At 37.1% G+C, this 16,346-nt stretch overlaps 1 protein-coding gene across 4 annotated transcripts in view; it reads right to left on the reverse strand.

Annotated features, from left to right (window-relative positions):
* The window catches only part of MAPK10 (mitogen-activated protein kinase 10), a 165,077-nt gene that overhangs the window by 6,380 nt on the left and 142,351 nt on the right, over positions 1-16,346 (reverse strand). For all 4 annotated transcript variants that reach the window (XM_020988334.2, XM_020988338.2, XM_020988336.1 and 1 more), the window contains one exon: positions 13,948-14,025. In XM_020988334.2, the coding sequence (XP_020843993.1) occupies positions 13,948-14,025 (78 nt within the window). The remainder of the gene's footprint in view (positions 1-13,947; positions 14,026-16,346) is intronic.

The following is a 16,346-nucleotide window of genomic DNA, read 5'->3' on the forward strand; positions in this document are numbered from 1 at the left end:
AGTGGCCACATTACAAAAATACAGATAGTGGGATTTGCTGCATAATAAATATATCAAAGAATCTAGGTTATCCTTGGGGTAAGTCAGAAACCATTGATTGCCAGGGACTCTTACTGCAAGGACAGCTACCAATAGATCTCTTTCAGGTCTTTACAAGTGTTTTTCCTCAAGATAGGGTTAAGCTTACACACTCATTCAGGAAGTCACTAGCCATCATTCATACATTCTTGCAGCCCAACCAAATGGCTTCTTCTGTTAATTTCACTGGGAAAAGATGTTCTTTGACATCAAGAAGCCTGAAGTTGATACTAGTCCTAGCTCTGGTGTTTACCTGACAAAAAAGTCTCCCTTCCATTGGGGCACGAGATTCCTGCATCAGGAAATGTGTTCTAACTTCTCCAAAAAAAATCTTGGAAAGAAGGTTTGGCTGCCTAAATGGTTAGTACCAACCTTTGTCAATAGTTTATGACTAAGACAATGTCCCTCCTGTAAAACCATAACCTACAAACAACTATATTATCACTCTTTTTAAAACCTTTATATATATTTTACTCTCATCTCCTTCAGACAAAAGAAATTTGGGGAAAATGGCCCAGTGAGTTGGAGGAGGATACTAAATATCTTGAGAGGCTATTAATATAGGTAACTACTTTACCTTATGCACACTATAGCTGTCCCAGGTGTCCCATCATTCCACTAACTGAGAGGGAATCACAGTCATCCCACTTCTAACATCAAACTGTCGGGGAATTCTCTCGACCAAGAGGAATGAGGTCTCTTGGGAGAAGTGTACCCATTAGCAAGGGTCCAATGACTGTGGGTCAAATATAGGAAGCCAAACTGAAGGCAAAAACAATTTTAGCATGCAAAGGTAGGCTATTCCCAATAAATAGCAGCTTCAGGTTCCTAGTATACAGACTTGGTTTTAATAACCTTTCAGGCTTCCTTGGAATATTCAGCCAATCATTTGCGTTCTGTGACAATCTAGGCTATATAAGTAAAGCATTTTGCAGGAAAGAGAGGAGTAGACAAAGAAAAGGAATCAGCCAAGGGAGAAAAAGGGAATATGTGGAATGTAGCTCATAGGATTTATCATAAGAAAACATCCATGTTCAAAGGCAGAAGACAAGGAGAAGTGACCAAATACTTGAAACAAGTTATTTTAGCCAAAGCTTCAAGGTCCCTTACCCAAGGACAACAAATGCTTGTTATATTTTATTTCTCTTTCAATAGGAATTGGAACTTTTTAATATAAGGCCACCAGGTAGTTGGTGGGTTAGTCCATCAAGATGCCACAAAATAATTGTTTCCTATCCTCCCCCCCCAAATATTAATCCCATACCTTCCCACCTGTAAAAAAGAAGTGCATATCCTATAATAGAAAATCAAATAACAAGAATGGGTGAAAGAAAAGATAGAATACTTTTTGATTATTTGTATACTTTTGTCCAGACAGACTTGCCCATGTAGTCTGGCTCACCACCAGGAACCCTACATTCCAAATTTATCATTACTATTGATTTACCAGCTACCTTTAAGAAATTCTCATCCTGGGGATGTCCATCAACTGGAGAATAGCTGAACAAGTTGTGGTATGTGAATGTAATGGAATACTATTGTGCTCTAGGAAATGATGAGCAGGCAAACTTCAGAAAAACTTGGAAAGACTTATATGGTCTGATGCTGAGTGAGATGAGCAGAACCAGGTGAACATTGTACACACTAACAGCCACTTTATGCAATGACTGATTTTGATAGACATAGCTCTTCTCAGCAATGCAAGGATCCAAGACAACTCCAAAAGACTCATGATGGAAAATGCTGTCCACATCCAGAGAAAGAATTTTGGAGTCTGAATACATATGGAAGCATGCTATTTGCTCTCCTTTTCTTTTGTTGTTCTGTTTAATCTCTTCATTCTCATGGTTCCTCCCATTAGTTCTCATCATGACTAATGTGCAAATATGCTTAATGTGAATGTATAAGTAGAGCCTATATCAGATTGCACACTATCTTGCAGAAGGGGTAGGAGAAGGAGGGGGAGAAAATCTAAAACTCAAAATCTTATGGAAGTGAATGTTGAAAACTAAAAATGAATAAATTGTCAAAAAAAGAGAAATTCTCATCCTATTCAACTGTAAAAAGAAGAGCTCCATGGAACACAGAAATCTGAATATTTGTTAATAACTTTGAGAACCTCAATAATATGGTCAAATATGGCTATTCACTTATTGAAGAAGATGGAATGGGAACATTTAATAGAAAGTTTTTAAATTCATAACAAGAAGCAATAATCCATTTGTCTCCATTGCAGTAGATTTTAGGACTTAGAAGGTGTTCTTAAAAGAGTCAGACCAGCAAGTGACTCAAGAGTTCTATATTTGGCACATTTAACTCACACAAGTGATGGTGGGAGAATTAAAAAGACCTTCAGGGGTAAAATCACAGAGGTGAGGAGACAGGGATGACAAGAGAAGGCTACAACCACTATGAGAGTAGGAAGAGTTCAATGTTACTCCTTTGTACTGGTGTTCTTAATCACATTTCTTTGGTCATTCTTCCTTGGCATATGGAAAAGCTGAAGTTTTAAGTCTTTTAACAAGGCTGCCCAAAGATTCCCATACAGAGTCTAAGAATAGGTATCTCTAAATCTAGAACAATGGGCTTAAACGCACCCCTCGGACAGCCCAGCCATGAAACATTTGAGGACTGTGGGATTTATAGGGAAAGATGGAATCTTATTGAGACAAGTATAAAGTTTCTAGCAAAGGCAGCCCTTCCTGAAAGCTTCCAGGGATTAATGAGCTAGCTCTCTGGGGAGGAGGAACTACATAAGCAAAGTTCCACATAAGAGAGGAAGTGACAGACAGGAGGATGATACATGTACGTATAGAATAGAGTTATCTTGTAGCAACAATTGCTAGGCCCTCCAAAATGGGGTTTTGGACCATCACAATGATAATATGGAAAAAAGGGAAGGGAGGAGACGAATGAGAGAGGAGAGGATGAGGATGATGAAGAAAGAGAGACAGACTGAGACACAGAATCAGAGCAATTCTTTCAAGATGACCTGGTTTCACTAGGTCTCTTGCTGGAGTCTCTGAGACTCAGTTTCCCTTCAAGTGTATGGCATTGTTGAGGTCATGCTGCTTGCAGACTTCTGTTATTCTCCTCCTTTCAAAATCTTTTACAAATGAAACTGAACTCTAAACTGGTGTTGCCCTTGGCAGCCATGTTTTACTAAATGGACAGGTTATTGTGCATTTGGTGACTAAGACAGTTCCTAAAGTCCTTTTATTTTCCTTGTTGTTGAAGTGGCAATGTCAGAATCAATGTCTTTATTTTTTCCATTTCCCATTTTTTTTTGAGTTGACATCTCATACAGTTGGTTGCTAAGTGTGTGCAGCGATTTCTTAGTTTACTCTTGTAACTAGGAGCTGATTTTTATCTTGCTCTAATTAAGTCCACTTAACACTAATTTAATGACCTAAACTACACACAGAAAATAAGGTTTGAAATAAATGTCATTAACCAGTTGTAAGCTAATTTCACTTTTTGGTGTGGTTTTTGTCCTTTAATATGTTCATTCAGTGCTTTCTGACTCTTCTTGAAAAAAGTATTTATTACGTATGGGCCTGTGTCTTCTGAGGCCTTTGGTCTCTTCAATTTCTTTATCTCAAATTATATTTTCTAATATGGTTTACCCTGCCTTCCCATGTTCCTGCCTTTGGCCCAGAAGTCATGACAGCCAAGGATATGTCGTGTCCACTTGGTTTGGAAGATCTCATCAAATTCTTCAAAGAATCTCTCTCCTTTATCCTCTGTAGATGTCAGCATATAATCTCATAATTATCTTTGGAATGGTCTGTTTGTCATCTTCAGAAAAAGGCAAGATGACCAGTTGTCCCAAGAAATGTTTTTTCTTGTTGCCGCAATAAAACCACATCTATCCATAATTTTTTGCCTCTCTGAGAATGTTTGTTTTGTCCTTCCATTTAGCAGTAAATTCTTTCTATCTTTTGATATCATTTATAATAAGAAATTCAATAGACATATAGCTGGATTTGATCTAATATGTGATTCTTAGAACCACTGTACTCCTTTTCCCATATTCTGCCCCCATGCCTAAAGAAATCAATTTCATTGTTTGCCATATCAAAAAAAAATTAATCATCTAGTGGTCAACCTTCTTATCACAAGCCTCTCTTTATTTACTAGGCTGATCCCTGAACAGTAAACATGTACCATCACTGGGTCTGTGTTTGAAGTTTTTCCCATTTGGTAGAACCTTTCAGAGTCTGCACACTGCTGGTACAGCTTTCAAGAACCTATGATTACCTCTATGTCACGATAAGACATCAGAATAGGATTTCTGTTGAGGTGCATTTAAAATGTGTCAACACAAGATTTTCAGAAATTGTTTTAATAGAAACAATATTAAAGATTAGTACAAGTGAATATACTGGATTAATGCTTATTTATATTTAAATGTAAACTATATTAACACTTTTTTCAGTTACTAAGTCCATAAGTTTCAGTTACCTCTAAGCCCATCAGGATTCTTTGTCCATTCTCCTTCATTTTACTCATATAATCAATGTGTATGCCATTCTTCCTCTTCTGTTTGTTTTTTCTCTTCAATTGTTTCATAAAAGTCGTTCCAGATTTCTTTGTATTTTTATATGCAATCTCACTGCATTATAGGGGTCCATTATACTAATGTGACACTACTGAACCTTTCCCCATTCTTGGAAATTAGGGCCATTTCCAGTTTTGTATAATTACACATGACACTACGAAAATCATTGAACAAAAACCTCTTTTTTATTTTTGATGAAAAATGTTTAGGGTTTATTCCCATCAATTATTTTTGCAACTTTTGTTGCATATTGCTGGATTTCTGGCTTGACTTTATTCGGTGGTAATTTTTTTCAAAGGGCAATTTTGAAGGAAAAGTTTTTCAGTCTAATTTTTTAAGTGGTAGCAATTCATACCCCACTGAGGGAAGGCATTTGGCCCTAAATTTTCTGTTTAGCCTTTTCTAATTTCAGTGATTTTCTATACAAATTTAATTTAGTACACTGAATCCTGGAATTGTTTCCCAGGGAACATCTCACATAAACTTTGTTTATTTTCAGTATTTGTATATCTTTTATTTTGTGGAAATGTAAAGAGCTTATCAAGACTAGCTTGGCTTCATACCTTACCTGATACTGGCGTGAAAATATTATGATGGGATTTGTCACTGTTGAATTTTATTGCTGTGCTATATGTTTGAAAGCAAGTTTTTAAATGCCCTCTACATATGTAATTATTTGCTATATGTTGGCATATGGAAAAAGTCATTGGTACCATTTTCATTACAAAGTATTATTTGCTGTGATAGTGCACATTTATTGCTTGCATTGCTATTTTAATATTGATGTTGGCACACATGCAATCTCTACAAAAAGTGGGAACTGAAACAGTCAAGTTGTACTGTCATATATTTACATCTGAAAACCTTAGAGGTCTATGAATATTCAGAATTGATACAGGCCTTAAGAATAAGTACATTTTAAGGATATCGCACAGAAAAGTTAAAGGCTCAAGAGACTGTGTATGTAAGGCAGTTAGTATTAAGAGAGATGAAACAACTCAGGGAATTTTTCTAGTCATACTTGAAAATTCTGACCTGCAGAATTGATAGAATAAAAACTCTTGGAAATATGACTATACCCTCAAAAGCCATTAACCTCATCACAGCCATTAATATGATTTCTTTGAAGTGATTTCTGAGGTCTTCTATCAGATAGCGAAATCCTCTTAGATCTTTCTCAGAATGGTCAGGAATTGGTAGGATCAGAATTCTGTTTGTTGCACCTTGGCTATATCCCATAGCCCCCTGATACAATGAGAAAACACCTTCCACTTGCTGTGTTTCAGCTTTAACTTATCCTTCTACCCTTTTGGTATTAGGAAGTCACCAAAGTCAAATACCTCAGGTCCCAGTCTAGAGATTGGCAGAGCTTCTGTGTTATTTGATGTTCACTGGTACCTCTTGGCTCTCTCCTCTTATAAGTCTCTGCCTTGTTTACATGGATTTTCAAAGTGTTCAAGCCAAGTCAAGTCAAGGAGTGTTTATTAAGTGCCTACTATGTGTGAGGCAATATTCTAAGCACCGGGAATACAAAGAAATGCAAAACCAGTCCCGGCCCTCAAGGTGCTCAAAATCTAATTTACCAGTTTCTTGCTTGCAGTGTCCTGCTAAAGTTTTGAAAAGGTTGGAATTGGCATCAATCAGTGCTGACATTCCAGTTAGTATTGAAAGGTATTCATCACTAATAGTGGTGATCTAAAGAACAATGGAAAGATATGAATGTGGGAAGGCTAAGAGAGTTTGAACAAAAGAAGTAAATGGGCACTATGCCATGGGTACTAGATGTACTGGATTGTCAGCTTGTCAACCAATGGTTCTCAGTATTGGACTTGCATAACGAATACTATCATAGACCTATATCTGAAGAAGACAAAGAAAAGACTTCTTCAATTATCCAGCTGGATATTGTGTTTGAGTCCATGCCCTAAGGCAGCTTGGCGGCACTCTTTCCAAAAGCCAGTAGTAAAAGTAATTGGAGACATAAACAACCTGGAAACATGTGTGTACCTTGATGAAATCATTGTCTCTGGTAAGACAGTACAAGAACAGAAGAGAGATTGATATAAGTGTATTAGCTGGAAGAAGCTGGTCTAAAGCTATACATTGATAAGTGTCAATTCTGTAGATTTTCTAAGGATGTGAAACATATATATTATATATTACATTCCAACAAGGTGTGAGCATGCATCCACATAAATTATAAATACTTCTTATTCTTACAAAATCTTAGAAACTTAAGAACTCTTCTGGGATTCGGTAGTTAGCATAAATTTGCTAAGAATTTGTTGCTGTTGTTAAACCATTGAACCCCTTCACTCATACATATATGATTGAAGAGACTCAAAGTCAGAAAAACAGAAAAGACAAATTGATTTAAAACATACAGAGCATTTTGGAGATATATAGACTACTATAAGAAAGCCTTCAAGGACTTATGCAATTATCTTATTCAAACATCAGTAATGGCTCATGCAAACTCAAGCAAGCCTTTTATTCTCCACACAGATGTCAGCCTGGAATGTCTGGGAGCTGTCCTGTGCTGAGGGGTGATCATCAAAGACCAGCTGCAGCCACCAACAGAGGGTTTACTGACAGTGAGATCTATTAATCTATCCACCAACTTGAGTTCTTGGCTTTGAAGTGGTCTATCACTGAAAAGTTCTTGGAGAAAAAAAAATACAAGTATGGACTGACTTATCCATTGATTTATTTTGACCAGTGCCAAATTGGATGCCACTTGCCAGAAATGGGTACCAGCATTAGCCAATTATACTACAGGCTTAGGAAGATAAATGTGGATGCAGATGACTCATCCATAATGTTACCAGACACTGGTAGTGTAATGATACTGGAAGGTGCGATAGCAATCTGTGACATCCATGGAGTTAGAATGCAACCAAGTGGAAATGAGCTGAGAGCTTGGAACTTCCACCAGACAGTTTGCCAAAGACACATGTAAACCTTTTTTTTTTTTCCATTGATCCAATCATCCTTGGTTCTCATTCTCTTCAGATGACTACCAGACCAAGTTATACAAACCAAAGAGGCAGGAAGTAATCCAAAAAATCTTAAGTTCTAGTCAGCAGAAGGCACCTTACTGCTAAGATAATGGCAGACATTATATTGCAGAATGGAGTATCATATCAGATTGTGGCTGATTCTTACATAGAACAAGTAAGCAGTTGGTGCTACACAGAGCTTACCCACCCAATTGCCATGAATATCTTGCATAATAACTTTGGACAGATAGGTCAAGTACTCTAGGGCTGGTTAAAAAAAAAAAGCCCAACAAACCCAACAGATTTTACTGACCTAATGGCTACAGATGTCACCACAAAGTGTGAAACTTGTGCTAAATGTGTACAAAGAAAACCATTACCAATTCATGCTTCATATTTGGTGAACACAGTAAGTTCCAGAAAGTCTTTGGAATTTGTTTGTATTGACTTTCTATACCTAGAAAGATTTAGAAAAATATAAATAATTTATTAGTGGTGACTGACCATTTTAAAAAGTCTAGACTACTCCTTACCATCCACAAGGAAACCAACAGACTAAAAATTTCAACTGACTATTGTTAAACATTCTGGGGCTTCTCAAACCAGAATAAAAAGCCCACTGGATTCCAACATGTCACATCTAGTATATGCATACAATAAACCATATTTGCTTATGGTTACTCAAGAACTGAAGACTTGTATTTTGGAACTTGAGATGGTACAACTCCTCAAGAGCAGTTGAGAAAACAGCTGAAAGAGGTCTACCAATAAGCCGTAGCTGTTATACAGAAGACCTCTGGCAGAAACAAAAGATGATATGATTCAGAAGTATAATATTAAACCCTTCAACAAGGAGAGAGAGTTCTGTTGAGAAACTTTTGTGTTAAAAGGACTCACAAGTTAGCTAAGAGATGGAAGCTAACCCATATAAGTGTTGGTGAGAGACTGGACATCTTGGCTGTTTATAAAACAGCACAGGTGAATGGAGGAGGCTTTATAAAGACTATTCAACACAGCCACACATTGTCTACAGGACAGTTAGTTGAATTTTTCAATAGGTAAGTGAAAAGAAATGATAATTTCACCTTACTGAATGCTGAGCAAAAGAGATGGTCCATGGGTTGTACAAAGATGATGTGAGGTCCCATTGATGGAGACTATATGACCTATTATAAGGCAAGAAGCTTGGACCGGGAGGAACCCCCTTTTCTTGCCCAGAACTGCTACTCTTGAGATTCCTACAGGACAGATACACAGAGCACAAAGCTGGCCCCTCCTGTCAGCCCAGGTGTAGACAAACAAATCTATAATGACATATATTAGCTCAGGTGTAGGAATGAAGACATCAGCCAGTGATAAGGAAACTAAACACACTAGACCAATCTCTAGATGAATTTATGATACTACTAGTAAACCTGACAAATATACACGTATCCAGACAACAATACTAGAAACTGACCATGTGAAGTGTGCTTTGAGTACAACTGCATGTTTATCATAGTGTTAACTGTATGAGCATGCTTGTTTTTATTTTGCAGTTGAGTTCAACTGACTATATTTTATATTTTGTGCTATGTGCATGCCATCGCAATGTCTATTAATCATTTTGTTCATTTTGGGGGTAAACACTAATGCTAATAGGTCAATTATAATAATGACTAGCATCTATTTAGTACTTTAAGATACACATACCTGGTCTTCACAACACCCTTGTGAGGTAGGTGCTATTAATATCCCCATTTTACAGATCAAGAAACTGAACCTGAGAAGTTGTCATTTCCCAGGATCAGAGAGCTAAGTGTCTAAGGCAGGACACTATATATATGTGAACATTCAAATATATACATACAATCATATGTATGTATAATTACTGATAGTATTATTATTATTATAACTAACTAGCTATTCTTTGCTTTGTTGTTTATTATTTATTGCTGTGCACTATGACCATGCATATACTTGCTCTATGCATAAAGCAGTTACTACAAAGCACTTGCCCCATCAAATTTACTCCCACAAATATAGCATAGCTGACATAGAGATTCGCTTCCTAGCTGGCAAGACATGGTGTCTCAGCTACCAGAACAATCCACTGCTGGGCTGGACCCCAAAGGTCATTCCACAGCCATACTCTTGCACCCCAATGACTAAGGTGATAGAGAAGGGAGTGTGCCCTGTAGTGTAGGGAGAAATGCTTTAAAATTTCTGTTCCTGCTGTATCTTTGTGTTAATTGGTTAAATGATAGTGAGACATTAATCACTAGGTCAGTCTTGGGATGTAGAGGTAATATTAACAGGTACTAGTTAGATGATATTGAAGAAATAACAAGCAAATGATATTAGGTAAAACACACTGGAATGGGAGATTGAGCCAACAGCATTAGAAAAATACCCTCAGTCTCTCTTGGTTCCCCTCAAAACCAGAGGAAGAGCAGTAACCCGCTCTGGGCACCCAACTTTCGAGTGAAGTTTCAGAGAGGGATAAAGTAAAGCTTTTCTGATAGTCAAACATTCTGAATTCATTGATTAGGCAGGAGATTTCATAGAGGGAGATTTCCTCAACAGAGTACTCCTTAGAAAAGGAAAAGAGCCACCAGCATGACTTCTACAGCTAGAGGACTGAAGTCAGTTACATCACGGGAGACAGGACATCTGGACCTTGCCAACTCCTGATACTGACATGAGTTACGTAGTGTGGGTACAAGGTGACTAAGAGTATTTTCTCAGTCTTCCAATGTGTCTTCACCTTCTGGGAAAAGTCTAATGAGCATTTGAGGAATTTATATTCCTGCATTTGTTCATAGGGTCCAGGAAGTTCTTTGGATCTTATGCATTTTCTGTGGTGGGCGAAAAGTGACTGATACTCATATTGTACATGGAGTACTTGAAGGGAAGTACCCACATTTAGGAAAACCCAGATAGGACCTGGGAAGCTAAGTGGTACAGTAGATAAAGAACTGAGCCTAGAGTCAGGGAGACTTAAATTCAAATCTAACCTCACACATTTAATAGTTGTGTGACCCTGGGCAAGTCACTTTACCCTGTTTGCCTCAATTTCCTCATCTGTAAAATGAGCTGGAGAAGGAAATGGCAAACCACTCCAGCGTCTTTGCCAAGAAAACCCCAAATGGGGTCACAAAGAATTGGACATGACTGAAAAATGACTGAAGAAAGACAGGACCTATGCCACAAGCATATTTAAATATTTTCCTGAAGGACTTCAGGTAGGGACAATGAGAAAAACTAGCCATTTGGGGTTAGACTGCTATGAACAAACCTGGTCTCTACAAGCCTAGAGTCTTGGGGGCAAAGGGAAGGGAGAATGGAGCTTGGACCATAGGTTACAACAGATTCATGATTATGTGGGGCCAAATACTCAGTACTTGCAAGGTGAACTCATTGAATAAATAGTTATTTAGGAACACAGTTTCAGTGGCTGAAGCCTCTTTCCTCTACTTTGTAGCATCAAGTAAGCAACATAAGAATTTTCATTTTACTTACTAAAATTAATTACAAATTTGGTCAGGTTATCTAGCTACAGATTCTGATCTTGTTCAATCTTATAGAAAAAGGAATATGTTTGATACAAAGTAGTATACTACTTATAGAAGTTTCTGAGCTAAATGAAAATTCATAACTATGTTGAAAAATCCATTGTTTTGGGAAGAAATAAACTATTTAAATTATTTTAAAATGTTATTCCATTTGAATGAACTTGATTAAGACAGTGCGGTAAAAAGGATGTGAGCAAAAACGGAGCAAATGTCCTATATTAAGTGAGGAATTTTTTTTTCATTTTAGGTAGAAACACTATTAAAAACAAATTCTCTTTCTATAATTTGAATTACAAGGGGTCATTATTATAAATCAATTCAGAAAACAAGTAGCTATGCTGTCATTTAGAAGTAAATCATTATACAAGTAAAGTCTGATAGTGAGACAAGCACAATTTATTTAGATTGACCTTTTTTCAGAATACACAGTTATTTTATCCATAAATCTCAGAATCATCTACTACTCTGAAGAGGTACATTAATTTTTTTCCAGTGACATTTAAAAACCAAAGCCAAAATCCAGATATAATCACTATGTCCTCTGGAAGCAATGCTTAATGGAATTAATTTATATCTCTGTGGTCAGAGAAGCATGAGGGAGTAGAAAGAAAATGAATTTTGGGGTCAGAAAACCCAAATTCAAATGTTAACACTTTCATTTATTATGTGACCATAAGAGTAATTTCTCTTCTCTGGTTCTCACTTTCCTCATTTGTAAAATAATGGCAATGAACCAGGTTGTTGAGAATGATGTGACGAACAGGAGCTTCAGGTTAAATCCAGAACCAATGATCCAGAGTCACAGAATTCAGGCTTACTTCATTGGATAAGTCACTAAACCATCCTGGGATGAATTTCGTTTTTTCATCTGCTTAATGAGATGGATGATACCAGATGGTTCTGAGGAACCCTTCTAGCTCTGGAACGATGATCTTTTGACTCCGGAGTCAGACAATCTTGGTTTGAATTTTGCCTCTGACAGTATCTGTATCACTGAGCAATTCAGTGAAGAGCCTCCTACCCAAGTCTATTTCGTCAACTCAAAATATATGTTGACTAGATGTCCTCTGGGGTCCCTGCCAGCTCTAGATCTACGACCTATGGGTCTATTATTATGACATCTCTATTGTCCCTCCTAAATCTAACATCCAAGGATTCTGAAGTTTTGTCTTTGACTCTCATTGTTCCCTGACAATCTGTTGTAATCTAGGAAATGGATATTCTTCATCCTTCCCATGTGGATGGTCAAGCCAGATTTTCCCAAGTGCTTAGAAATGTCTCCCAGGAGGCTCTGCAGTGATATCTGCAAAGGAGAGCATCTAGAGCCCCTCCCCCACATAACAAATCCCTCTTCATCATGGCTTTCTTCTCCTCTCACATGGTGATGAATACATCTGGATAGCATACATCTCCCTCCTTATGACTCAACACTTCATGGCTGGTATAAAAACACTCAGTTTAAAAAAGTGGTGACTTGAGCAAACATTTGGCCATCCATCCACCATATAATATAGCATTTGACATAAATGTAGTAGAGAGGAGGGGTTGGTCCCTCCTTCCCATAGTTGATATAATCATATAAAGTGACAGATAACAGAACTAATGATGCACTGATATGCTAATAAGGTGCAAAAGTCTATCTATACCCTGCCATAAATTTATGAAATATGAAGGAGTTCTGAGACTGAATTGAAAGCACATCTGGCTAAAGATTGGCTATGACCTTGAAGGCCTTTGTAGAAGCTAAGCCTATCAAACCCTAGAGACTGTTCAAAAGTTTGAGAGAGTTTGAAACACAGTTGAGATTCATCCAGAAAGGAGAAGACATAAACTCTATGGAGATATAGACACATTGAGGAACAGAATTCCAGGTATGAAGCAGCTTCCAGGAGTCTGACTTCTGGTAGCAAGAACACAGCTGATAATGTATTAAAGACAGAACTAACCCTGATAAGTAATAGTCAAATTACAGATGTGGAAAGGCACAGACCACCAATCCCAACTGTGGAGCCGAGATACTGTGCCTGGTGGGGAACTGCATGAGGACTCAATAACAAAAGATATTGGGGCCCTATACATATTAGGGCATGTTATCTCCATCATGTGTGTCCCCTACATGTGTGTCCCACCACCACTATACTCTGAGCTTATGATCACTTATCCCATAGATGCTGTATTTTGGGAAAAGGGCTTCCCAGGTTGTTGGGGAAAGGAGAGTGTGAAGTTTTTTGTGGATATTAATCTTACTATGCCTTTTGAGCAAATACTTTTGCTTTGGAAAAAAAAATGTGTCTATTGGAAAAATGTAAGCTCACTAGGAGGGGCTTACGAGCAATAATTTTAGGAGTACGGACCCACCTACCTACCTAAACTAGTAGTCACCCCTCTGGGGACTTAAACCTATAATCCGTGAGTGCTGAATGGGGGAGGTAGCTCAGAGAAGTCGTTACATAAATAATCATAGCACAATTCCATTTTAATAATTTATAAAATATACATTCTATATAACACACATAATATATAATATCATTTTAGAGAGGTAGTATGTGACCTTGAAAGGTTTTTAAATGCCTATTCAAATTGTTGCTTTTTAAACATTAGAACCCAAATGAAAAAAAGAAACATCCCAATTAATTATGAGGGCACCATCATCATGAGTCTAGTTAGTTATAGTGCTATGAACCTTGTTTTTCACAAGTACTTGCCAATGGCAGACAACATACAAAACAATTAATTATACACTGGGCCTGAGTACCTGAAGGAGAAGGTTGTCCTTTTACTACTCCATTTTTAGTCTTTTCTTCAGAATTCATTACTTCCTTATAGATCAGCTCTGCAAGAAATAATTGTCAGGGTGATTGCTCCATGGTTCAGGCTTCAGAGAAATTCATTATTCAATGACAAATGACATTTTTGATGTGATGGGGTAAAATTAAAATTGAACAGCATTTCTTTTTGTCTTATTTCATCATTTCTTCCTATACTTTATCAGGCCTGCTGAGCTTATTTATTCTGGTACATTTCCTTACTATAAATATCTCTTTAAGAGTTCAATCCTTGACCTTTTGCTTTTCAACACTAACTCACTCACTCAGCTTATTCACTGAATTATTATTTACTGAGAGTCTGTTATGTGCAAAGCATTTAACCTGGTGATTTGTGATTAATATTAAGAATAAGCTATGATCCCTCACCTCAAGGAGCTTACAGGGAAGAAAAATAAGACAAATACACTAATAATACTTTGTGGTTTCTTCAGTATTAATACTTCCACTGCCAATATAAATTGAAACACTTTCATATTCTCTCATCCTGAGTAAATCTTAATTTACATAACTCCGCCATATTTTCACATAAATACTCCACAGCGACGTAGCTAGCAAAATAATGCAAAGAAGAATGTTTAAATGTTATGAGCCTTCAAAAGGAAGAAGAGAGTACACATATTTGGGGTACAGGATTTATGCCATGAAGACAGAAGCGTATTATCTGATCCCTAGAGGCTGTAGAGGATGGACCAGATGACGTCTGAGTTTTTTTGAATTCTGAAATTCTGTGCTCAGCAACTGCAGATAGTAGATATTGGCAGAGGGAGGAAAGCTATCTTCTTCTATAAAGAGAAAAGTATCATAATTTCAATATCCTTGTGTCCTCCCAAACTCCATCTCTGACCTCACTTTCTCTTTATCTCAGTCAGTCAACACATTTCTAGTTGTCTGCAGAATACCTCCATTTATGTCTTGACAACACTTGAAACAAAAAATTCCCAAATGGATACCAAATTTGCCCATCACTGCAGTAATTACTTCTCTCTCTATTTGCTCTATCTAATCATTCACCTATTCTTGCCAATTCTACATTTCCATAATCATCTCTGTTTACAGACCATCTCATTTCTAGTTTCTTCCTATCCATCCTAAATTCATCTGCTAAGATAATCTTTCAAATAGTAAAAGAACATTCTATTTCTTTCCAGGTGTTCTTCATTAGTAGGAGAGACAGGGTAGGGGGTCTCTCAGAGTTCAATGTTCAGCTACAAGTCTGGATGGACCAGTGTGGAGCCAGGTTTCATCAGTAACTTTTCCCTTTTCAGCAATCTAATCAGCTAGAGAGACTTCTCCAAACTCTCTTTTGCCCCTGAAGAACAAACACAGATAAGCAGTTCTCTTCTTTCCTCTCTGGCTGCCCACTAGACATTACTTTTTTTTTTTTAAAGTAATTGGGGTTAAGTGACTTGCCCAGGGTAACACAGCTAGTAAGTGTCAAGTGTTTGGTCTGAGGTCGGATTTGAACTCAGGTCTTCCTGACTTCAGGGTTGGTGCTCTATCCACTGTGCCACCTAGTTGCCCCTAGACCCTACTTTCTTGAGAAGACAAAAATAAAGTGATCTCCTTTGGACTTGACAATATGACTTAAAAGGAGGCATATAAACTCAGAGGAAAACTGGACAATGAGATGGAGTTCTCAGGCAAACCAATCCTGCACAGATTTGCTTTCTATAGAGTTTTACTTTGCAGCAAATACATCTATGAAGGAACCTATACATATCTCATCAAATCACATGTAAACTCTTCAGCTTTTTCAGCTACATTTAACTGATCCATTATATCTACGCATCTGCATTTCTTCATACTCTTAAATAATCTCCTAGGCAGTAGTATTTAAAAGAAAATGGGAGATATTTGAATTCTATCAACTTATAAGAACTCACAAGGTACTTAACTCATTCATGACTATGTACTCCTCAATCTATTAACCAATCCTACCAAATTAACAATGTTTGAATTATGTAATCAATAAGTTGAGCTAAATTTTTACTTAAAATTTACTAATTTTTGATTTATGTGGGCTCTTTCCATAGACCACATTCTATTCAGACCCTAGATGCATCTTTTTTTTTTTGATAAAAGCAGTTTTAATCTTAGATTTCTCTTCAAAATGAATTTCTCCACCACATATCACTTATGATCACATGTGCATATAAACTCCTCCATCTGGCATTTAACACTTTTTACAATCTGGCCCTTCCCTAACTTTTTTTTTTTGGAAAAAAAAAAAGCCAGCATAAAGCATTTTATTTATAGCAATAATAAAACTTGAAACTCATGTGGTGGAGACAGAGTGGGTGGTGGCACTTTCTCTTACCAAATATCT

This window comes from Phascolarctos cinereus, unplaced genomic scaffold, assembly GCF_003287225.1.
Source record: "Phascolarctos cinereus isolate Bilbo 61053 unplaced genomic scaffold, phaCin_HiC Scaffold_9;HRSCAF=440, whole genome shotgun sequence".
Lineage (NCBI taxonomy): Eukaryota > Metazoa > Chordata > Mammalia > Diprotodontia > Phascolarctidae > Phascolarctos > Phascolarctos cinereus.